General features: G+C 51.1%; 1 protein-coding gene across 1 annotated transcript in view; it reads left to right on the forward strand.

The window, feature by feature from the left end:
- Window positions 1-19,065, forward strand: part of LOC133354834 (dual specificity protein phosphatase 8-like) — a 73,056-nt gene extending 53,991 nt beyond the window's left edge. Inside the window, exon 7 of the mRNA XM_061571985.1 lies at window positions 9,801-19,065. Within this exon, the coding sequence (XP_061427969.1) occupies window positions 9,801-10,620 (820 nt within the window). The 3' untranslated portion in view covers window positions 10,621-19,065. The remainder of the gene's footprint in view (window positions 1-9,800) is intronic.
- The last annotated feature ends 6,923 nt before the right edge of the window (window positions 19,066-25,988 follow it).

Here is a 25,988-nt window from a genome sequence, read left to right on the forward strand (position 1 = left end):
ATTTTCATTCAACGTGGATAAACATTTTTTTATTTTATTTCGGGGTAAAATTTCCGTTCAATTGCTTGTGCACACACGCGCGCGTTTTCAGTGCTTTCTTTGTTGGCTGTTTGCTTCGTGAATGGAGGAAGCCTTCGAGAGTTTTCCGTGTCACAGCAGGTGAGAGATTAATACAATTTTCACTTTGGAATAGGACAGCAAAGCAGTTTGCGTGGCCTCCCCTTGACGGGCATTCGTGCTCGGTGTTAATTCCGAATTTACCGTCCAAAGTGGCGTTTAAAAACAAAATCAAATATATTCGCGTGCGACGGAGCGTTTGAAAATGGTGATAAAATTGCGTCAAAGCGTGCATCCCGCTCGTACTAATAGATGTTTATTGACTCAAAATTATTCATGCGTTTTTACTCAGTCAACAACAATTCAACAAATGTGGCTACAATCACGTAAATGCCCAGCCCGTCTGTGCAGCCAACATCGATTGCTGACTGGGGCAAGTGCTATTAGCGAGCCTGAACAGGTGACAGAGAGAGCCTGGGCAGGTGAACGCCCGAACGGGTAAGAGCTTGAACAGGAGAACACCTGGACAGGTGAGAGCCTTGACCTTCTTGCTTTAAGGTGGAGGGTAATTGGCTGCTACTGCTGCTACTTGTGTGCAGTGGGGGGGGGGGAGTTCCGGATGATCGGTGTAGCCACGGAAAAGCTATAGCCCAGTCAAACGTCCCGGGTGTGTACCTATAAACAGAACGGAGTGTTGTGGCTAGACAAACACATTAATACAAATCTGTTTTCCCAAGCTTATTATTGCAGTTGTGCCATCGGCATCGTTGCCCAATGATGCAGTGCCCATTTGGGACTCTCGCGAGCCAATGCATCACCCCATGACAGGGAAGGGCCTGTGGAAGGTGATATCAAAGAACTACTTCTGAGATCCCTGCAACTGAAAGTTTGTATCCGCAACGACGGAGACTGTACTTTCCTTACATGCCCTGGTATAGAGAAATGTTCATCACGTGGCAGTCAAACCCATATATTGAATTCTCAGCAGTGCTGAAATTTTGCCAAATTCAAGTGGACGGAAAGACGTTCGATGTGACGGGCTTCATTTTTGTCGTTGCAACGTGCTTTAGTGACCGGGCTGACACCATCTACTCGCCACGCACGACAACCCGCTTTACTGACGGGCGGCTGAGTCCTGGCCTCAAAAAACCAAGAATTCTTAATTTAGCCAAGTAAAGTTGCCGAGCCGACTTTGAATTGTGTTTCGATGCAGTCAGCGGTGACCGGGGCTGACATCCATCAACTCGCTGCACTTTGGCAAGCCGTTATTACTCATGGTCGGCTGAATCCTGGACTCGAACCAGGCATCTCGGCGGTGCCGGCTCAACGCTCCGACCTCCATAAGCCTCCCGGTCACCTCCCAAAAATAGCGAGCTCGATTTTATTTTTTATTCACTTTCTTTTGTGTGTGTTCCAGCTCGTGTCCGCCGCCCGCATTCATGCATTCACAGCACCGCCGTCTTTTCCCTTACATAACCATCGCACCGAGGGAACGACCCCCCCCCCCCCCCCGTCGTTTTAACTCCGCACGACATTTATAGGATAATCCATGACGCTGTCGACATGTGTTTAAATATCGCGCTCCCCAAGGCAACGCTGGGGGGGTGGGGAGAGGGGGGTGGGAGAGGGGGTGGGGGGAAAGAGAGGGGGGGGGGTACAGAGAGGGGGGGGGGGGAGAGGGGGGGTGGGGAGAGGGGGTGGGGGGAAAGAGGGGGGTGGGAAGAGGGGGGTGGGGAGAGGGGGTGGGGTGGGGAGAGAGGAGAGGGGTGGGAGGGGTGGGAGGGGGGTGGGGAGAGGGGGGGTCTCGATTCCAGCAGCACTCCCGCACAGTCGCCGGAAGTCACCGCATTGCCTGATCGACGACCTCAGTTGACCCCCCGAAGGACGTGGCGATCAAAAAGTACCGACGAGGGATGATTAAATGCGATCGATGAAGCCCTTCCCTCTCCCTCTGTCTCTGTGTGTGTCTCTCTCTGTCTCTCTGTCTCTGTGTGCCTCTGTCTCTGTGTGTCTCTCTGTGTCTCTCTCTGTCTCTGTGTATCTCTGTCTCTGTGTGTGTCTCTCTCTGTCTCTGTGTCTATCTCTCTCTGTCTCTCTGTCTCTGTGTGTCTCTCTCTGTCTCTGTGTGTGTCTCTCTGTCTCTGTGTGTGTCTCTCTCTGTCTCTGTGTCTATCTCTCTCTGTCTCTCTGTCTCTGTGTGTCTCTCTCTGTCTCTGTGTGTGTCTCTCTGTCTCTGTGTGTGTCTCTCTGTCTCTGTGTGTCTCTCTCTGTCTCTGTGTGTGTCTCTCTGTCTCTGTGTGTGTCTCTCTCTGTCTCTCTGTGTCTCTCTGTCTCCTTCACTCTCGGTGTCTCTCCCTGCCTCTTTCTCTGTCTCTCCGTATCTCTGTCTCTCTCTGTCTCTCTGTGTCTGTGTTCAAAATGAAACGTCACGTTCGGACAGATAGACAGACGTGCCTCTCAGTGCTCTGACCGGATCGCAGCCCACGCCGCGTGCTTTGCGAGCGGAATGCCGAACGGGATCTGTTGCCTAACCCACGGTGGTTCCCGCTGAGATGCTGGGTTCGAGTCCGGATTTAGGTCTCAGTGCGTGTCAGATTTTTGATGGTTTCATGATGAAGCTGGTTGTAATTACCGGCGAAACGTCGTACTCAGTTTGTAAATGTTGTGGCTTGGCTCTCCAACACACCGGTTAGTGCTGTACTCGTGACGAATTGGCCACATTCTGTTTACGTGACAACCCTTACTAGTTGGCTGTGTCGTGTGGTGGCGGGTTTTAACGACACATTTATATATTTACGCGATCTAACCCCCCAAAAAACTCTATTATGGATCAATTTGAGTTTGTACTTAATTTTAAAATAAAAGATACAAATTCGATTTGGTTCCCATGTTACAAATATATTTGCAGGATGTATATATACATTTCACGAGTACTCCAACGTGGAGAAATAGTTTGGAATGTCAAATTAAATCTGTTGCGTGAGCCCACACTATTGTACAGCGAACAGTGCCACTTACCGTGTGTCTGACAACAGCCCGGGAGGATGATGGCACGTGACAACGTCTCGACTCTTGGGTCATCACGACATTTCAGAAGCCCTGCCAACACAAGGTGGCAGGGATTCCAATTGTTTTCTTCATTCTCTAAACCCTGAATTAAATGAATATACAACATTCTTTTAAAGCAAAACTAGCGTGGCAGGGATTCCCATTGTTTTCTTCATTCTCTAAACCCTGAATTAAATTAATTCACAACATTCTTTAAAAGCAAAACTAGCGTGGCAGGGATTCCAATAGTTTTTTTCATTCTCTAAACCCTGAATTAAATGAATGCACAACATTATTTAAAAGCTTCCAATTGTTTTTTCTTCATTCTCTAAACCCTGAATCAAATGAATGTACAACATTTTTTAAAAGCTAAACTAGCGTGGCATGACTTCCAATTGTTTTTTTTCATTCTCTAAACCTTGAATGAAATGAATGCAGAACAATCTTTAAAAAGTAAAACTAGCGTTATAGATGTGGTTTTTTTTTGGTGCAGTCATTGTTGACGATCCTGATAAAATCGCTTAGATCTACAGCCCGTAAAGCAAGTTTAAGCACGAGGATGCCGCATTGTACAATATCCCCCATTGCAGGTTGAACCATACAACATAGGTCCAATCATCCATGAATTCGCTCAATCATTCATTCAGTTTCCATTCACCCTGGTTTTTAAGAGATTGCCAATCGACGTTCAGTCAGCCAAGCAGGACTGACGTCAAACACGGAGCACAGTCAGATCACACAGCCGTGAACAGAAATTTATAGAAGCACTATCTATCACGAATAAAACACAGGGCGCACGTAAACCACTTTGGAAGCAATGCGTCGAAGGGCTACATTTGTGATACCAGCGCAGAGGAGGAGGAGGAGAATAAATACAAACATTTTCCAAGCTTCACACATATCCACAATTTGGTGGCAATTTCTCTTTACAAATCGGATTTTCGTAAAAAATTGAATAAAAGCCCCCCCCCCATCCCCGAACATTTTTTCCATGTTTTTTTTACACCCACGGAATGGGGGACAGCGGGGGGGGGGGTGAGAGAGATTCGTCTCCCGTTTTTCCTTTGCGATAAAGCAAAGTTCAACTCATCTTCTGGTTCTTTCGGTAAAGTCACGTAGCATTGAAATAATAAAAAAAATTAAACATAATAAAATCATTCTCACGACGTTTCGGCCACAACGCAAGTAGCCGTCCTCAGGTGAAGAACAGATCTGTCGAGGAAAGTGTCTGTCTCCTCGTGACTTTACCGAAAGAACCAAGAAGATGAATCCCTGCAGTCACGAAAGCTTTAAATCGAAAAGTTCAACTCCGCAAGATAGTAGCAGTAGACCCATTAATCGGCTTCTCTCGCATGCCCCCCCCCCCCACACCCTCTCTGCCCCCCCCCAAGCGAAGTCGGCTCGCGTCAACGCGGCCGCGCCGGAGATGCAGCGCAGTCGACCAGCAGCGCGCCGAGCACTCGCCGCTTGGACGCTCGAACCTGATGGCACGGAGCGAGCCACCAGTCTCAGCCCCCCCCTACCCCTACGCCTACCCCCCCCCCCCCAACCCGGAGTAGCTCAGAGGGGTCCCGGAATTTATGATTCTAACAACAAACTTAAAATGGCGGGGGGGAGTTCGTCTAATGGCGTCTTCACGTGGTATCGTTATAATAATAAACAAAGGAATAGGGGGCCGTCCGTAAATGACGTCACGTACCGGGGGTGGGGGGGGGTCAGACATTTGGGACGATGCGTGACGAGGGGGGGGGGGGTTGAGAAATGTGACGTCACATCAAGATGTGCAACTTTTTTAAATACAGAATTGTTATAACAACACTAATTGTTATAACAACACTAATTGTTATAACAACTAATTGTTATAACAACACTCCTACAACATCAGAGTGCAGCGCCACATTAAATACACACTACAATGACAATAGTTTAAAGCCATTTGAAGCATGTTTTATTTTCAAAATGGAAATATGGTTCTGGGGGGGGGGGGGCAGAGCTTTGTGACGTCATATTTGAGGGGGGGGTCTGACTTTTTGTGACGCCGTGTGACGAGGGGGGGGGGTCAAAAATCGTCCAAAATCGCGTGACGTCATTTATGGTCTCATTTAGATTGATATGGCGCCTTAATCCAAGGTGTTTGTGGTTTAGACGAAGGAGAGTGGGGCTGTTATGAGAACCAGCGGAGAGGCTAACGAGGGGTATGGGTGGTGATAGGGGTTGGGGTAGTGATAGGGGTTGGGGTAGTGATAGGGGTAGTGATAGGGGTTGGGGTAGTGATATGGGTTGGGGTAGTGATAGCGGTTGGGGTAGTGATAGGGGTTGGGGTAGTGATAGCGGTTGGGGTAGTGATAGCGTTTGGGGTAGTGATAGGGGTTGGGGTAGTGATATGGGTTGGGGTAGTGATAGGGGTTGGGGTAGTGATAGCGGTTGGGGTAGTGATAGGGGTTGGGGTAGTGATATGGGTTGGGGTAGTGATAGGGGTTGGGGTAGTGATAGTGGTTGGGGTAGTGATAGGGGTTGGGGTAGTGATAGGGGTTGGGGTAGTGATAGGGGTTGGGGTAGTGATAGCGGTTGGGGTAGTGATAGGGGTTGGGGTAGTGATAGGGGTAGTGATCGGCACAGGTACCGGTTGAGATAATCGTCACCGGCGTTTTTGGCCGCTCCCGAGAGCACACGCACGCAGCCCGACAGACAGACAGGCAGACGCGTCTTCCCACGTGGAGCGCGGTGACATTACGAGTCCATCGAAACGCTCGGCGGCCAACAGAAAAAAAAACAAAAGCTGCGTCTCATTCCGCTAAGCCGCATCAACACGTGGGATAATCAGAAGAGAATTGTCCACGATACTCTGCTGCAGTTCGCCGGTTCCGGGGTCATTACCTAGGCCTCCGTCCAAGACGTCAGGCCGCTCGGCGCCACGGCAAACCGCCTCCCACTGTATTCTTAGGTTTTTTCGGTAAAGTCACGTAGGTAAAAAAATAAAAATTAATAAAAGTTAAATTTAGATTTAAAGCTTTCGTGACTGCAGGGATTCATCTTTTTGGTTCTTTCGGTAAAGTCACGTAGAATGGAAATAATAAAATAATTAAAATATAACATAATAAATATAATATCATATTATTTTATTATGTTTTATTATTATTTTATTATTTCCATTCTACGTGACGTAGCATGGAAATAATAAAATAATAAAAATAAAACATAATAAATATAATATAACATTATTTTATTATTTCCATTCTACGTGACTTTACCGAAAGAACCAATAAGATAATAAAAGTAAAATAAAATAAAAATCACGACGTTTCGGAGGCAACACAAGCATTCCGTCTTCAGGTGGAATCGTCACAGCACGACAGCTGTATTTTTACCTACGTGACTTTACCGAAAACACGTAAGAATACGCCTCCAACTGCTCTAAACGGGCGGCTTCAATAAAGGTCGTCGGCGCGTGGCTCTCCAAGCGACGTGGCCTACTCGATGGGGCCCTTCCGTTGGCACTCGGGGTCAGAGAAGACGCGGGCCTGACGAGCGTTGCCAGTTAGAATTTGGCGGATGAGCGTTTTTGCCATCTTCTATCTTTTGATTTTAATTTTAAATAGCTGCTTTTTTTGGGAACAAAAAAAATACTAAAATTGATTCGATGTTTTTTTGGTTCCTTTGGTCGTGTGTCGCGGTGTTTGATTTATTTATTTTAATGCTTTAATGCGGAGTTGGGGAGGAAGGTTCGTGTTTAAATTTTAATGAAGGCCGTCGGGGTTGTTCTAACCGAAGTTAGCGATCAATTGTTCGGTCTAAAAGCCCAAAGTAGATTTGTTTATTCGCAAGCCTATGTTTTATGGTTATTCAGTGTCACGATTTCACATTATTCACCGGCTGGATGACGCACACAAGCTACCCACCATTATCGTTGCGAACTTTAATCTCATATTTTCAGCGATGACGTGTGGTCAAACAAGCCTCGGGATGGAGAGGCGTTCGGTCGTGGATTGAGAAAGAGCCATAAATTATGTTATTATTACATTTGAGAACATTGGTTTGACTTTACATATGCAATGTGTACGTCGCAGGATACATTGCATTGAACGAGGTCCGGACAACGAGATGGAGCGATGAGATCGGTTCGATGCGCAGGATCGCGGAAAATGTTAAAGAGGCCTTCATCCAGCAGTGGATCGACCATGGCTAATAATAATAATGATGATGGTGCCCATTCACTCCTTCGGCCAAAGTGCTTTGCATAAGGAACGCTGCAAGGCACGAGAAACCGGAGTTACTCTATCGATCATTGTGTCCTGACTTCAAAGCCTCTCTCGGCTCCATTTAAATCTGAATTGTAAACAACAGCTCCGTCAAGGTCCAGCCAGCATTCGACGTGGGAGAATGTCGCGTTCAATGTCTCCACCATTGCACAGCTTGTTTGCACCACCACCATCATCATCATCGACAATCTTAACGGTGCTAACGTGAAACTGCGGAGGATCATGGTTCCACAATGGTGGAGCAAACACTCTCCCTTGGGTTTGTTCGTCTCAGGTTACAAAGACAAAGACCCCCCGTATAGCCTTGACATACTTTTGGGGCAAGTGGTGTTAGCGAGCACCTACGAAGGCCGGCACGGCACACGAGGGGGTGGGTGGCCAGCACCACGCCCGGCCCGCCCTTGTCTCCATACTGGCGATCATTACACAAACGCACCAGGTCCTCATTTGAGGCTGAGTCGACCTCGGGGAGGCCCGGAACCGGTTCTAATAATCGTCACCGGTGTTAGTGGCCGTGGGCGGGAATCAAACTCGGGTCGCCGGGTTCGTAGTGCAACGCGCTGACCGCTACACTACCACTCTTCCTCGGTTATCCTGGTCTCAAGTGACGAACCAAGACACGTGATGTCACTGAACAAGTTGAATGCGATGGCTGTGTCTGGTGCAAGGCTGCCTTGCACTAGAGACGGCCACTTGACATGCGGCTTACACAGCCCCCTCCTCCATGGAGAGACGCTGCGGGACCTGCGATCCAGAGGTCGTCCCGGCTCGATTCGATCTCCGGGCGCGGCAGTCGAAACGACGCTGCGGGTTTCTTAATTTCCACGCCTCACCACCACCACCACGGCGTCCCATCCAGCACGACTGCAGAAAGTCGATCGGCAGTGGCGTAAGAAAGCCGTTGCAGGTCTGCGCCTGTACCTTTTACACGAGCCCACCTTAGTCCCCACCCACTCTGGGTCGTCTCCGCTAGTTCCGAAACGGGCATTGGTGGAATGGGTGAAACTTATATAACGTCAACAATAGCGGCCGTCATCTCACAAAAACCAAATGGAGGAATGTTAGCCAACATTTATCATCAGAATCTTCATTTCGACTGGAGGAATCGGATGAGCTATGAAGCTCTTTTTGCACAGATGTCCAGGATACATTTGGTCCCTGGAGTGCAATCGGAGAATGTGCAGCAAAGTCGTAATTATAATAAATATTGGGGGGGACACATCCCCCCCAATATTTAAATATGCTCACAATGCCCCCCCCCCCCCAATATATTTCTATAAAATAGATTTCTGTTTATATGATTGTGGTTATGGTTGTATTTTATTAATCCCTAATCTCTGTCGTTACATACAATGAAACAAGAAATGGTAAAAAAGAAGAAAAAAGCAGAGCAGTGTAATACAATACACTCTTAGACAAAGAAAAAAAAAGTCCATCCTATGTGTTAGTGAATTTTTTAAATATTTTAGGCAGGAAATTCGTTTTCAAATTTAGATTTTTTTTTCTGGGGGGGGGGACCCCCAGACCCCCTGGAAGATTTGGTCCCCCCCAATGTCGACTCCATGGCTACGGCCTTGATGTGCAGTAAATTGTAGAAATATTTTGGGTGGGGGGGAAAAAAAGTAAGAAGAATCAACATGAGAGAAAACAATCTTCCGGAGAGGAATTATCCAGTGAAAGAGTGAACGTGTTATGATTGTGGTTAAAAAGTACGACATTGACTTGTCATGAGAATGATGGTGCTGGTGGTAGATGGTGGCGGTGGTGATGAACAGGTGAATTATCACAGGCAGTTACGATGATGAAGATTGATACCGATGACTCTAATTACTATCAAAAGAAACAACACCCCGCGACTAAAAATCCGATTAATAATTGATGGTGATATGACCCAAACATCAATAATGAATCGCTCATGTATTATTCTCGCCATCAATCAATCGATCGCCTGCGCCCACTTGCAATGTGACACCCCCGCCACGAAGCGAGAGAGAGGTAAACTCCCTCACCTGGTTCGCAGGAGGTTCCATGGGTTCGATCCCGACTCCGATGTCTGTATATTTGCAGTTTGCGTGTCTCTCTCTCTCCCTGTGGTCGCGTGGATTTTTCTCCAGGTCCTCCGGTTTTTCCCTCCACATTTAGAATCAACGTCGCGCATTTTGAGTCTTTGACTGCTGTACATTTCCATGCGATAAGCCGCTCCGTTTGTGCTGCTATCATTTGTGGCCAAGGTCGCTTCTGAAAAAGAGCTCCATAGCTCGCTGCGTCTTGCCTGGTAAAACTAAAACGAGTTCGTAAGCTAGCCCTTTTCAACACCCTGAAACACCGCGACCCGAACAAAGTTCCAGGCGTCTCGAGGGTTCGACCCCGGTACAAACCGCGTCGAACCAAAGCCGCCTCCAACCTGCAATCGTGCACCGTCAATCTCTCACGCAGGTACGAGGACTGCATCAGACCCAGCGCGCTCATCCTGCCCATCCCCTCCGATGCGCCGCCCCCCTACTCGCTCACCGACCCCTGCTGGGACAGCGGCCTCGACGTGGGCCTCTACCCCGGCTCGGCGGGAGGACCCCGCGGCTCCGGCCACGATCTCTCCTCGGAACAATCGGCGCTGGCTCCGGGCGCGGCCACCGCGGCCCAGCTCCCGATCCGCGTGTTTGCCGCCGACGCCGGCGGCCCCTTCGGCGGCGAGGCCGTGCCCGTCTTCGTGTCGCGCTCGGGCGAGCGGCTGTGGCCCCTGCGCGTGGTGGACGAGCACGGAGTCGTCCGCATGAGCGTCTCGTTCGTCGCCGCGCTGCCTCCCCCTGCTCCTCCCGCTCCTCCGGCCGCCGCCGCCGCCGCCGCCGCTGCGTCCGCTCGACTCCCTCTTCTGCAGCCACCGCCCGCGTCGCCGACGGTGTCCTCGGTGGCGCTGTCGCTCGCGTCGGTGGAGCGGCGGCACGAGGAGGCCACGGTGGCCGGGACGAGTCCGAGCCAACAGCGCGGCGCTCTGCGCGACCACGACGACGACGGCGGTGGCGGCGGTGGCGGTGGCGGCGGCGGTGGCGGTGGCGGTGGTGCTGGACAACAAGAACAGCCGCAGTCGACGTCCGATAGCCGCGCGGAACCGTCGCCGTCCCGCTCGCTGGTGCTGGAGCAGCTGGTGCCGCCCGCGTACGTGGACGCCCCGACCTACGCCAGCATGCCGCGGGGCACCTTCTGCATCCTCAAGGACACGGAGAACGAGTACGAGACCATCCCGCAGGTCATCAGCTGAGCCGACCTCTGTGCCCTCGGCCTTCCTCATGTACCCACGAGACGCCTTTCTTCTCATCCGTTTCTTGGAGACGCGCAGCATCGAGCAAAGTGGAGCCGAATTGAGCGTCTCACGGTTTGCATCGTAACTCAATTGATCGATGAATGACAGGCTGCTGCTGCAGCCGCTTGCCCTGAGTGTAACGACGCCGCCTATTGTGGGAATGCGTTTTCAATGAACATCGTGCAATGGATCAGAAGACGCGTGGGCTCCACGCTCGATGGCTTTCAAGGTGACGCAAGGCCGAACTCCGCTCTGCTTATTGACCAGGCTGGAGGCAGGACGGCTTCGTGGAAAGGCGTGCTGCGATGTGCTTAATCGAACCGTGGCGAAGATCTTACAGGACACGTGACTTTGCGCGCGTGTGTGCGTGGGTGAAACCAACAATTGTTATCGCGACGCAATTTTGCGAGTCTTTTGTGGGGTTTAGCGAAGATTTTCGTTTGCTCACGCCAAGACCCGAGATGGAAGCCAACGCCAACGTGTTCACTGCTGCTGTCTATTTTCTGGACATACTCTGTGGGCGGTGAATTCATTTCCATTGGGCAAAATGTCCCCGGTAATTTCAGAGCTTACCGAAGTCGCTCGTGGCTTTTTGTTGGTGGGGTAAGTGGGGGAGGAATACATTGTTGGCCGATGAACGCGAACCGAGTCTGGCCAAGCGTGGCAGAATGGACCCTGCGGAGTTCCGTTGCTTTATGTTTTTTTTGTTTGTTGCAGAGAGAACGTTTCGAGCACACGGGGAGCAGGAGCCCCGACTGAACGTACGGTCTCAAGAAAACATTCGCGCGTGCGTCCGTGTCGCGCGCATCAAACGGCCCTTTTGTGGGATCTTCAGCGCGCAACCCCCTTGTCCACTCGCCGCTGTTTTGCGTTGTAATTGAAGCCTGTCGATTTTTGAAAGGCCCCGTACAAACCAATTATCATTTTTCGTTTGCTTTCTGAGCAAGCGAGATGCTATACGCGGATCCTTCTCACTGTGCAAATTCTTATCGGTTTATTTTTGTTAAGACAATATCGTATCGCTTTTTTTCAATGTACAGTTCGATGCAGTTGCTCGTTAACGGAACTGTTTAGCATTTCGATGATGTGCCGTACCCCGTGCGTGTCTTCCGTCCTGTTTGTCATCGTCGTCGTCGTCATATTTTGGCCATAGATATTGGTACCCTTACACTCACTCACGTCGTCGGGGCTTAATTTTTCAAGGAATATTTTCCGAGGTCACTCACAGCTCCCCCCCCCCTACTCCCAGCCAGGACCACTTCCCACAAACCCATCCGTGAAACGCAGCGGTCACGCCTTCGGCTTTACAAGTAGCGCGACCAACAAAACGCACACATCGTGTACGACTGAAACATGACGATTGGTAGAGAAAAAGCGACGAGTTATGCGGCTGACGGCTGGGGACACGTTGGTGAGTTGGGGTGGGGAGGGGACGGGAGAGTGCTTTCAATGAGCTCAGCCGCCGACAGCTCCGGCTATGGTGGCGAGATGTTAACTACCTCGCCTGGTATACAGGAGGTCGTGGGTTCGACCCCGACCCTGACGCCTGCTGTATATTTGGAGTTTGCGTGTCTCTCTCCCCGTGGTCGTGTACATTTTTCTCCAGGTCCCTCCGGTTTAATCCCTCCACGTGTAGAATAATCAACATCACGCGTTTGGAGTATTCGGCTGCTCTAAATTTCCACACGACATGATACGCCCACTTCGTTGAGCTATCATTTGTGGCCAGGTCGCTTCTTAAAAAGAAACAAAAGAATCGTTTTAGAAATCAAGCCCCGAGTAAAATTCGAACGTGTTGAACGATCAGTGCCATGCCGAAAGAGAAGCACTGCCCGTCGATGTTCAGAGTCTTCTGCGGTCTTCTGGGACGAGGCTTCGTTGGCAGGTGTGAGTCTTTCTCAGGTGTTACCTCCAGCCTTTACCCAAGTCAACGCTTTGCCGGCAGATTTACCCCGGGGCTTGGGTTTCACCCGTGTCACCCGCTTCCTGTTGCATCGGTCTATCAGCAACATTCAGAGAGAGCACGTGAATCGCGAAGATTTCTCGCTGCCCAACCCAATTCCGTCGATTCTTGGGAACGTGCATTATTGGCTCAGCAATCGGAAGGTAGATTTTAAAGAAGAAAAAAGTGTCGTCGTTTTTCTCGCCGGAACGGCGTATCGAGTGCAAGGCTGAAACTTCACACGTGGGCGAAACGAAACCCAGTTTGCTTAGATGTTTTGTTGTTGTTGTAACTTATATATGTACGGAGGGCGGCGTGCATGTGCGTACATCTAGGGTGGTACAGCGTCGTTTCAGAGCAAGAAGAACAACCAAGGCCCCGGGTTTCATTCAGGACTTTCACTTCTCCACGACGGCGATCTCATCTCCACACTCATCTCCGTTTGGCGGCGACGATGAGCCAGTCCGGGGCTAAAATCAATGAGAAATTCCACATTCCTATGGTCGAGACCAGCCTATCAGGAGCCCACCCCACTGTATCGCGGTGAGAGGTCCGTATTTTTGTCGCGTCACGTGAGCAACGTTTCGAGAGGCATGGCAATTGCAGGCGTTTTGCAAATTCACAGGTAGCCACTGGCGTCCCTTGAAGCTTTGAGTTGTTGCACCACAACACGCACAGTCCCCGTCCTGTCGATCCCCTGCTGGGCATGAGGGCCTCCCCCACGCCGTGTGAGTTGCCGGTTGACCATTGGCCCGTGAGTGGCGGAGACGGGGGCTGTAGCAGCCGACTCGGCCCAAGAGAGTTGAAGAAAAAGAAGTAATATTAAAAAAAAAAATTTTTTAAACACGCTTTCATCAAATGTACCGTACGAGTAATGGCAGAACTCCACGACTCCAGGAAGTGGCCCCGAAGCTTGCCATAACGTAAGGGGCCGTGGTGATTTACAGCCAACGTTAGTTGAGCGTGGACAATTAGACCCAAGCCGAAACATAACATTAAAAAAGAATGTTTTTTAAAATTATATTTTTTCATTTTTAATGATATAATATAGTATTGTCATCAGTATGACATACGTATATCAAGTTTTGCAGTCGATACCACATTGGGAAATTGGTTAAATTTGAGTTACAGGATTTGAGGATACGACAACAACAAAGTGAGTTAATACAAAGCGTGTAATTATAATGTTTAAAAATATTTATTTGATTTTTTATTATTATAGAATATAGTATTGTCATCAGTATGACATAAGTATAACAAGTGGGAAGTGGGTTAAAATTGAGTAACACGATTTGAGGATACAACAACAGACAGAGTGAGTTAATAAAAAGGTTGTAAAAATAAAAAAGGGGTTTAACAAAAAGACAATATTGGCATCAACAGCGGCAGCAGCGGCAGCAGCAGCGACACGAATCTTGCCGAGTGCCCCCCCCCCCTGGCCGATGCTTCCACTCAAGGGCCGGGCATCTCATCCCACCGGCCCACAGGGATCCATACTCTTTGGTTCTTTCGGTAAAGTCACGCGGGTATAAAATAAAATAAATCACGACGTTTCGGGCGCAACACAAGCGTCCGTCACCAGGTGTGGAAGCGGCTTGTCTGCTCTCCGCGTTCGCGACGGACAGCCGAAGGGTAAAGTAGACGATTTATTTGCTCATACTTCACCACCGTGGTCAATACGGATTAGTGAAGGCGCGGAGCAAAATCCAACGATTTTGGATTTTTGCCGCACTGCCTTTTGCAGCCTCACAGCAGCCTATGGCAGCTGTCATGCACGGCAGGCGCCCAAGCGAACGTGAGCCAGGACCAACCCCTGCTGAGCCTCCCGGGATGTGACGAGAGCGAGGGCATCGCACGTGGCTTTGGCGAGACGGCGCCGTTTGTCACGTGACAGGGGGGGTGTGCGGAACCTCGTGAAATAAATCAATCCTATCCCACCTAGATCACTTATTTAACATTTTAAATGCCACGTGTGTGTGTGTGTAAAATTATACAGGTACTGTTTACGTGCATATATATCTTTGTACAATCGATACGGCTCTCGCCAGCGTCAATGGAAGGAGAGCTTTGCACGTCTGAGTTGGTGCCACGGTGGCGAGATGTTAACTCCATCGCCTGGTATGCAGGAGGTCGTGGGTACGATCCCGGCCCAAACGCCTGCATATTTTTAGAGTTTGCAGTGTCTCCCCGTGGTGGCGTGGATTTTTCTCCGGGTCCTCCGGTTTTCCCCTCCACATTTCGGATCAACATCGCGCGTTATCAGTATTTGGCTGCTGTAAATGTCCACACGACGACGAGCCGCTTCGGTGAACTATCATTCGTGGCCAGGTCACTTCTAAAAAAGAGCTACATAGCTGAGGAGGTACAATAATAATAGTTGATTTAATTGTCACTTATTTAAAGCGGCATTATTTTCGCATCTCTGATTAGCACGGTTGGCTACGTGAGGTGCGAAACCAGTTCAACATACACATGGGCATTATTATCACAAAGCAAAGATTCAGTGCTGACAACATTCGGATTCTAAATGGTGATCAGCACCTGTAATTGCGGAATTTGCTGTTGAGTCAGCCTTTCCTGGGTCAAGGGGCTCGGAGCAGGTCCTGATTGGCCAGGACCGTGTATAAATTGAGGCTGGCGAAGCAGGAAGCGGTTTGGGTCTGAGAAGAGTACTACACGAAAAGAGGTGAAAGCGCCAGCTCATGGTTTCCAACCTTGCTGGGATGACGCCCGGATCCCCTCCCCCCCACCACCTCCACCCCTTCTAGAATACTAATACACAACGATCCCGTGCCCACATCTATAGCAGCGTGTTAGCAAGGCGTTTGTTAGTATGGCATTTGCTAGAACGTCGTTTGTTCGTAAGTCATTTGTTATTAAGGCGTCGTGTATTGGTGTGTTGTGTTGCCGCATTGAGACGCTGAATTTCCCCCTCCGCACACATTCGGAATTCCCACTGCACGGAGTCCATGCCGCAGCATGTATCCCCCCCCCCCCCCGGGAGAGGGTTGCTCATCATTGCTTTATACCTGGATCTCAATACATACCAACCTGGATCTCAATACATACCAACCTGGATCTCAATACATACCGACTGTGTGTACACACACGTACACAAAGACAAAGATCCCCCGTGTCACCTTAATTGACTGTTGGGGCAAGTGCTGTTAGTGAGCACCTATGAAGGCTGGCACGGCACACGAGGGGGTGGGTGGCCAGCACCACGCACGGTCGCCTTTGTCTCCCCAGTGGCGATGTTTACACACCGCACCAGGTACTCATTTGAGGTCACTGGTGTTTGCGGTGAACGGGAATCGATCTCGGGTCGCCGGGTTCATAGCGCAGCGCGCTAACCGCTACGCCACCGCTCCACACACGCACACACGTATACAGACGTACATACACACACGTACACACGAAGGGGTGATCAAAATGTTTCGGGTGACAAGCACACCGTTGGGTGCTTTTTTTTTTCAACTTTGTCAACGCAGACATCAAATCAACTTCTCTGAAAAGAACTCACGAGACCTCGGGGGCCTTTCAAGAGCATTCGGGGAGTGAAAGTGTCAAGGTGGCTGCTTCACGAAATTCCCGATGGTCACGCCCGAGACGCTCGGTTCAAATCTGGGCAGCGACCGCGATCAAACCCGGGGTTTTGGGTTCCCGCTGCTGCTTCTGCTGCTGTTTGCGTGCCCTGTGTGCTGCCGAACACAACGGAAGCACATCGGGGGGTAGAGGGGTGGGTCTCAGTGGTGGTGAGAGAGTCAATATTCTCGGCTCGATCACCGATGACTTAGATTGGCTTCTTTCAATTGTTCGTCATAACATGAAAACATGAATAAGTAAACCCGTAAAAACAAAGTTTTTCACTATAAATCCTTTATATGCGTGGCTGCTAGAGTCCTCTCGTCCTCTGGCTTGAGATGGCTGCCACCTATGGGTCAGATGATTGTCTGCCAGCATTAAGCAATTGGTAATTAAATATTTAATTTGTTTTCCCTAAACAGTGTAAAATTTTGGAAGAAAAAAAATCACGAAAATTAATTGTCACGCACAACGAGTCTGTGTGCAAAATGTCAGCTCGATTGGATCACGGGAAGTGGGTTAAAAAACGACCGAAAAATTTGCACGGTCGTAAGCAAGCAAGCACGCAAGCAAGCAAGCAAGCGAACTTAATATAAAGGATTTAAAAAAACGTGCTTCGGTTTGCCTCGTGACGAAGGCCTCAACTGCAGGTCACGCGGGAAGTTGCGAGCTCCACCTAGTGGTGCATGAGAGGCAATCGAGTGTAAGGGGCCTCAGAAGTAGCTCTGCGATGACATCTTCCCCGGGCTGTTATTTCACACGGGCTGGTGGTCGTGGTGGTGGTTGTGGTGGTGGTGATGTTTCGCTGCTGTCTGCGATAGTTTCCGATGGTGAAAGTAAAATGTTTTCGCTCGTGACGTCGTGATGCCGTTGGCGAGAGTGGTGACGGATGCCGAGCGGCAGCGCGTTCACCGTTCGTTGCAGAAGTTATGGGTTGGTGCCCGGCGGCTGCCCTGGTTAATACTGTGCGAATTTTAAATATGTAAAAAAACAAGATGCGCCATCTACGTTACAGCGGACGTTACAAAAATCCGTGACATCGTTGTAAAAAAAATCAAAACTAGTAGGCCGTGTCTGCTGGTGGTATCATGGTCCACATTTGACAGATTAGCCATAACATACCAAATTTGATAATAATAATAATAATAAACTACAAAGCAACGCCGCCCCCTTCTGGCATACTATACCCGCCTGTGAAAGGTAGCGTCTTCGCGATAGCCGTGCGCTACGAGCATGTCGCGAATACCAAATGTGCCAATGGCACATAACTGGAATGCAATTAGCAGAACGGGCAAAGGACGGACGTCGTTCCGTGGCTGGAAACTCCGATCTCCTCCCCTCCCCTCCTCCTCCTCCTAGCTCTGCATTGCTTTGAGCACCCCTGCTCCGCAGTGCGGGCACACGCGAGGCGGTGGCGGCAGTGTTCCGCTCGCGCGCGCGTGCACAGGCGCGCGTGATACCCGCGCTGAGTGCGAATGTTGCCATCCGATGGACAATCCGGCATGCGACCGTCACAGCTGTTCCCCTCCGGGGGGACATTACGGATTCATGAGCTGCTGCTGCTGCAGTGAGCGTCGAGCTCGCTTGCAATGCCACGACCCCAGCCATTTTTTTTTGGAACGTGCACTTTATCTAGAAATGTTTGACTGGCTCACTTTGGGCGATTCGGGTTAAATTGTTTATATTCTCATCGGATTTGTCTGCACACTCCCCCCCCCCCCCCCCCCCCCCCCGTTTGAGATGCGTCGAGAAACGGTAAAACTCGTATGCATGTGTACAGAACAAGAATAATAATAATATATCCGAAAAGACGGACAGAGGTCCCGTCCTCGACCCAACAATCTGTGCAGCAGCTCCCTCTGGGCACGAGTGCTGTTAGCAAGCACTCATTGAACGTCTGGCACGGCACGATAGGATTGTATCGGCCAGCATAGCACCGTACTCAGAGCTCTGGCCAACTCCTCCCCCCGCCCCCCCCCCCCCCCCCCACGATTGATAATGACGCAGCTCACCAATAATTCTTAAGGCTGAGTTAACCTAGAGGAGACCCCGTCGAGGTTACTTACCAGTTGCCAAATGACGCCGCAGGCGATGTCAAACCATGGAAACCGGCTTCCTTGCGAGATCACAATGCCGTGCGGCTCGTATGAAATGTTGCATCGATGTAAAGATTACTCGTTAAACAAAAAATCACGAAAAAACGAGATACGATTTCCATTTTAAATGATCGGGGAAGGCGGTCAGAAGCGCACGCCGTTGCGCTGTAGACACGGGGACATGCATTCACGTCCGATGGGCAGTGATATCGCATCAGCACCTCCGATTATCACGGCTGGCTACGTACGGTGCGAAGGAAGTTCATCGTACATGCATACAGCGGCAGCTTTTGTTCGGGTGGAGGGAGAATGAAAAAAAAACAACAATAACACAAGCAAAATGCAAGGATCTTGAAATGTTGCAGCAATGTATTGGTGGAGCCGTCCCAGTGTTGGAGGTCGTGAGGTCGTGGTGTGTGCGCGTCCGTGTTTAGTCCGCGTGTTCGTTTTTAATCGGATACGGCCGCTGCCTCGTGATGTTCATAGTCGTAGAAGAATGATCGTTTGGATGTCCCGTGCTCGTCGTTTTATCCTCCCTACCGTCCACATCCTCCACACCGCCGCGCTCTCAAACCCCCTTCCATCACCCACCCCCCTGTTCCACACTCCTCCTACCCAGCCGCCACGAACCACAAAGCCCGCTCCCCTACCTCGCCCGACCCCGCCAACCTCCCATCTCATCCCCCCCTCCCCCCAATCTCCGGAGAGAAACACAAATTCAAACGATGGTTCTCATTTCTTCTCCCCACTGTTTGGATATTAAAAAGACCACTGTGATGACCCTTGTGCCACGCGTCTGCTGCTATAAGTAGCCTCGGTTAATGTTAACGATCCCCGCGCGCGGTGGTAATGGTCCATACGCCTCGAACCTATTTGACTTTGAGCGCAATTACCACACCCCCACCCCCCCCCGGCTCCCACCTACCGGTTTCGTAGATGTTGTGCGTAATGGATTCACGCGACCCTTGCAGCCACCGAAGGCCGCTACACTCACCGCTCTCTGTCGAAACGATGGCAATTGAACGGTTGAAACGAATTGCCACCGTGAATCGCGACGATTTCTCCAAGCGTCAACGCCAGCGTCGAGCTCGGAGCAGACGAATGTTAATGGTAAGCGGGTCGGTGAAAGTTAAAGGCGCGGCCCTGCAACTGCTCAGGCTGCTGCTGGCGGGATGGCCTCCACTGGCCCTGGAAGGGGAGAGCTTCAGACTGCCCCCCCCCCCATCCTCGAGACGGAATGTTTGGCACCTCGCGTTACACGCCGGCCAGACTGTCTCGACAGAGGCGAAAGTAACCCGCGCGTCCGATGAGCACGCTTGGCTACGTACGGTGCAAGAGAAGTTTAACACACATGCATACCCACAATTTATTCCGCGACTATTTTAAATCTCGATCGAGGACTCGTTTCTCTCGAACTGCCCTTTGCGTTTCGTTTGTTGTCCCCCCCCCCCGCACCTCCGATGAACACAGCTGCCTACGTGCGGTGCGAAAGAAGTTCAACATGGATACAGCTGAGATGGTGTGCCATCATCTATACCGCTCGGGTGGACAGAGGCGGCCGTCGGGGTTGTGGGGGCGCGGGGTGATTTAAGGAACCTGCCCCATTGTTTCAGCTGCTGCGCCGCGAGCTCGAATCGATCCGGCGATCTGTGGGTCGCAATTGCAGCGTTCCTCGACGAGATGAAAGATGGGAAACGAGACGCAAATATCCACACGTAAACAACAAGAAACACAAGACGAAGATCCCCCGTGTAGCCTTGACAGACTGTTGGGGCAAGTGCTGTTTGCGAGTAGCACCTATGAAGGTGGGCACAGCACACGAAGGGGTTGGGTGGCCAGCATCACGCCTGGCCACCTTTGCTTCCCTAGTGGCGATGTTTACACACGGCACCAGGTAGTCATTTGAGGCCGAGTCGACATAGGGGAGGTCCAGGACCGGTTCAGATAATCGCCACTGGATTTGGTTGGCCGTGAGCGGGAATCGAACTCAGGTGGCTGGCCTCGTAAGCGCAGCGTGCTAACCGCTACACCACCGCTCCCCGGACACAAAGATTCAAAGATTCCCCCATATAGCCTTAACAGACTGTAGGAGCAAGTGCTGTTAGCGAGCACCTATGAAGGCCGGAACGGCACACGAGGGGGTGGGTGGCCAGCACCACGCCCGACCGCCTTTGTCTCCCCAGTGGCGATTTTTACACACCACACCAGGTACACATTTTAGGCTGAGTCGACCTAGGGGAGGCCCGGTACCGGTTCAGATAATTGTCACTGGTGTTGGCCGTGAGCGGGAATCGAACCCGTGTCGCCGGGTTCATAGCGCAGCGCGCTAACCGCTACACCACCGCTCCCCCGACACACACACACAGACGCACACACACACAGACAATAGTAATCGCAACGCAATGGCACCACGCGGTGTTGACTGTGAATCCGCAACGCTCGATGGAGAGAGAGAGAAGGTCGCGCGGCGCGCACCAACATTCGCCTAAGCCGTGCGGCGCATTCTAATGATCACTCACGCCCGCCCCACCGTGGGCCACAGCGAGATGTATTGTTATATTATTATTATTAATTATCTTCCGGTCACGGATTGTGGAGACATGGGGACGAGGAAGGGTGTGGGGGGCGGGGGAGAGATGAAACGCGCAGAATTTGCTTTTGCTGCTTCATCGAGTTTATGGAACAAACCGACTGGGTCGGGAGAGCAAACTGATCGATACATTCGTGGATTGATTGTTTTTAATTGAACGCAGTTGTTGGCGCACTGCGCCATGAACCCTGGCGAGTGAAACCCGCACCGCTCCTGGGCCTCAAAGTCCCCACGCCCCCCATCCACCAATTCTCTGAGCAACCAGCGCGAACCGGGGCGGTGAAGTATGGTCAAACAACTGCCCATGACCGACGCGACATTGGTAGAGGCCTGAAATCCAGCAGCGGATTGACAAAGGACGCCAAAACAACAGCCGGCACACAACGGGTAACTTCCACCACGGCGAGAGAGTGAGAATCGATAGCGACACGAGTGAGGCCTTCATCAAGCAGTGGAGAGGTAATGGCTGATGATGATGCAAGTGATACACTTGTTTACCTACGACTGCTTTTCTAGAGGGCCCTACCGAATGTGTGCTCGCAGTCGTGGGCAATGTTTGCTGCTGCCGTGGTTTGCAATCCCAAGTTTGAAATATAACAAAGTTAATTACTAAATCGTTTTTTTTTTTAAATTTGTAAATTACTTAATTTACTTTCTAATATTTCGAATTTTGCAAATTAGAACCTGGCACACGATGCCAATGGCGTCTCTAATCAGAGGGCACGTAGACTATGTATTACGGCCAATTAGACCCGCAGCATTAACCAGCGCGGCTGCAGGAGTCCAACCGTGGACTTCTACAACGAGCGGCGACCGCGCTACGGCTGGGACGTCTCGTGGCATCACCAGTTGGGTGAAATCTAAACACAGACATGGAGAGAAAATAAACCCAGGTTCATACACGTGCAAAAACACACACATTCGCAGGAATTAACCGGATAAAAGGTGCAACGTTTGACAGCAGAAACCAGAATTATTTTTTTCAAGATAATTTGTTAATGAGACGATGCAGAGAGCACAACGTTCATTCACAATTCAAGCGGAGAACTCCGCAGTTGGCTGCGACGAGGAACGTCGTCGGTGGCGCGCGCCGCGTCTCCGTTGCGAAGCGGAGACAGGGAAATAAACAACGCGAGATTTGGTCTCCACCGCCCCCCAGACTCCCCCCCCTCCCCCTGCGGAGTGAAAACGCTTAACTCGCAATGTCTCATCTTGGCGAAGGAGGGACACGGACCCAGTGGAACGATTTGATTTGGAGGGAGCGGGGGGAGCGATAGCGCTACGCTGCGCTACGAAACTGGCCGCCCGGGTTCGATGTCCGCTCACGGCCACCAACAACAGCAGCAGCAGTGACGATGATCTGAGCCGTTGCTCAGCCTCAAATGCTTTACCTGGTGCGGTGTTTTAAACATCGCCACTCGCCGCATGTGTGGTGTGCTGGCCACCCACACCCTGGTGTGCCCTGCCGGCCTTAAATCGGTCCTCGCTAACGGCACTTGCCCCCAAAGTCTGTTAAAGCTATACGGGGGGTCTTTGTCTTTGGTGGTGGTGGTGGTGTTGGATGGCGAAAGGGCGCGTTACTTAAGCCGCGTTCCCTCCCACGCGCTCGTCTCGTCGCCTCCTCCATAGCCCGCCGAACGGCCACACCACCCCGACTATGACAAAGTCGAAGAGGGGTTGGTGGTGGTGGTGGTGGGGGTGGTGGTGGTGGGGGTGGTGGTGGTGGGGGTGGTGGGGGTGGGGGTGGTGGGGGTCGTGGGGGTGGTGGTGGTGGTGGTGGGGGTGGTGGGGGTTGTGGTGGGGGTGGTGGTGGTGGGGGTGGTGGTGGTGGGGGTGGTGGTGGTGGTGGTGGGGGTGGTGGGGGTGGTGGTGGTGGGGGTGGTGGTGTTGGGGGTGGTGGTGATGGTGGTGGGGGTGGTGGTGTTGGGGGTGGTGGTGGGAGTGGTGGTGGTGGGGGTGGTGGGGACATCTCGTTAGCCTGGCGGACCGGCGCCTTCACGTCGAGCACTGCCCTTTGTGGAGTACCTTTTAGAAGGAGGAGGTGGGGGGTGTGGGGGGGAGAAGGGGAGGGAGGAGGAGGTGGGTGTGTGGGGGGGGGGAGAAGGGGAGGGAGGAGGAGGCGGGGGTGTGTGGGGGGGAGGGAGGAGGAGGATGGAGGACGAATGGGGGCTAAATCTCGCTCGCATCAAAAAAAATGGTTTGCGAGGTGCGCTCCCTGCGGCAGCCTGGCAACGCATCTGCCGACATTGGGTCCAATTAAACGCCGTGGCCCTGACGCACTCGGCCATCAGTCACGGCGCCCAAACACGACAGCGCCCCCGCCTCCCTCCCCTCCCTCCCTCCTCCAGCATCCACCAGCACCAGCACGCCCCCCCTGCCTGATCCTGCCTCCACTCAACCCCCTGTTGTTCTCTCGTCCGAATGTGGGAGTAGAGAAAAAAAGACAAACGCGGACACGGTGAGAGACGAATGGGCCGCTCTGTGTCGGCACAGCACGCTGCTCGGGAGCGAGTAGGTGTGTGCGTGTGTGTGTCTGTGTGTGTGTGTCTGTGTGTGTGTCTGTGTGTGCGTATGTTCGTGTGTGTCTGTGTGTGCGTGTGTGTGTGTCTGTGTGTGTGTGTCTGTGTGTGCGTGTGTGTGTGTGTCTGTGCGTGTGTCGGTGCGTGCGCGTGTGTGTCGGTGTGTGCGCGGTAGTGTAGCGGTTAGCACGCTGCGCTATGAACCCAGCGATTCCCACTCACGGAAAACACCAGTGACGATTATCTGAACCGGTACTAGGCCTCCCCTAGGTCGACTCAGTCTCAAATGATTACCTGGAGCGATGTATAAACATCGCCACTAGGGATAGAAAGTCGGCCGGGCGTGGTGCTGGCCACCCACCCCCTCGTGTGCCGTTCCGGCTTTCATAGCTGCTCGCTAACAGCACTTGCCCCTATGGTCTGTTAAGGTTATACGGGAGATCTTTGTATTTGTGTGCACCTACCATCCATCCTGGGTTTAACCTGCAGGCTGGATTGTGTGAGGAGCTCACAAATCCTTGAAAGATTTGGACAAAGTCCCATCGGTGAGCTCCTCCGGCAGGCAAGGCTGCGTTGGCTGGGTCGTGTAGCCCGCATGCCGAGCCACCGCTTGCCCAAGCAGCTTCTGTTTGGCCGCATCGAGGGAGAATGTTAGAGCTGAGTGGACGCTACTGGGCAGTTGGAGGCAGTCGCCCTCCATCAACAACAGGGCAGAGGAGCGACGCTCACAACAACGAGCGGAGCGCCGGGTGGAAAAAGCACAGCAGTTGGCACAGTCGTGGGCACAGGTGGTGCATCGGCCAGTCATCTCAGTCAGTCCACCCGTGGCACCTGGGTCTGCCCCGTGACCTCCTGGCAGCAGGCGGTCGACACTTCACGTGGCCTCAACGTGCACATAGCCTGGCACAGGTTCCGTGGTGGCGTTGTTGTTGTGTGTGTGTGCGTCCGTATGTGTGTGTGTGTCCCCCGAGGAGCAGTAGTGTAGCGGTTATCGCACTGTGCTATAAACTTTGAGTGAATGCTCCGCATGAATGTCCACGCTTCGGGAGTCCACGGCTCATTATTAATCGGCACGGAGACTGGCCCGGCAGTGGTTCACGCGCTCCGCTATGAACCTGGTGGCCCGAGTTTGAATCCCAGCCACAGCTAACATATCAGCAATTGTCCACACTGATGTGTATGACTAACTAAACTATTCAATATGTTTTTTTACCAGGTAAGGCCCACTGAGCTATGTAGCTAATTTTCAGAAGCAACCTGGCCGAAAATGATAGCTTCATGAAGTGGCTTATCGCGTGGAAATGTATAGCAGCCAAAAACTGCAAACGCGTGTTTCTCAATGTAGAGAGAACCCCCGTTAAAGTCTAGCAACCCTCCACCCCCATCACTAGCATGGAGTGGGGGGAGGGGTCTTCATTCATTGGTGGATTGGGAATGGCGATGCACAGCGTTTGCAAACAAAAAGTAATTTTGACCATCCACTGCTGGATAGAGGCGGTTGTAATCCGCTTTTTATTTCCCCTTGAATGTCGACCGGATGGATTAGCAGCACTATAAAAGTTGTGTGTTGTTTATTGGTGTTATTGGTGTCGTCAAGAAGCTCATTACGAAATCGGCCGTGCGTCACCGCGAGTTGGAAACGCAGCATCATTTATATCGACCTCGTAATTGATGAGGATACGGAACGAAGCTATAGACTCCGCTGCTAAAATAATAACGGGATGTAGTAGATCTGCTTCTGATACCTTAAAATTCTGCTACTGGTGGTGGACGCGAAAAGATTCAACACAGAGCAACACAATGTTGTGTTTTCCAAATAATCTCATCTTTCTGCTTTCCCTTTTTTACGTCATATAATACAATCAGAAAATGCTTTACCCCTTTTTTGGCAAAAATAAAGCAGGCAATGAAATAATAAAAATAAAACATAATAAAATAATTATATTATTATACTATTATATTATTATATTATTTATTATGTTTTATTTTTATTATTTTATTATTTCCATTCTGCGTGACTTTACCGAAAGAAACAAGAAGATGAATCCCTGCAGTCACGAAAGCTTTAAATCGAAAAATAAAGCAGGCGTTAAGATGTTCGAACACCAAATCGACACCCGTGTCACAAGGCGTCAAGGTCTGCGCACTCGCTTCACGCGTGCGCTTGACATGAAACATGCCGGCAAAAATATGCGTCGACAATGTGCGAGTTTGTCTTTGAAACTCAGTGGCCCACGCCAGAGACGGCTGCCTTCGTGGCCTGGTCTCTCTCCCCGTGCGAGAGACCAAAGCACGGCCAAAGGTGAGCGGCACAATGGCATTGCAAACGCCCAGGCATGGATAGTTCAGTGTTCACGTTGCCATTGCACTGTGTGTTGTCTTCTTGGTGTGGTCTGGGACTTGTTGTTGTTGTTTTTGCTGCCTTGCCTAAGCTTGATGAATCGGACTTAAATAATGATTAATCTACATCATTAGACCTCCTTTGCCAGTACCAAAATATAATAATAGGGTTTTTCCTTTTTTTTCTGGCAACAAAACTGAAACCTTTTTACAAGGATTCATGTCTGCATTAACCACAATGATTACAGTCAAAA

This window comes from Lethenteron reissneri, chromosome 49 (assembly GCF_015708825.2).
Source record: "Lethenteron reissneri isolate LAM-NWPU_2019-01 chromosome 49, ASM1570882v1, whole genome shotgun sequence".
Lineage (NCBI taxonomy): Eukaryota > Metazoa > Chordata > Hyperoartia > Petromyzontiformes > Petromyzontidae > Lethenteron > Lethenteron reissneri.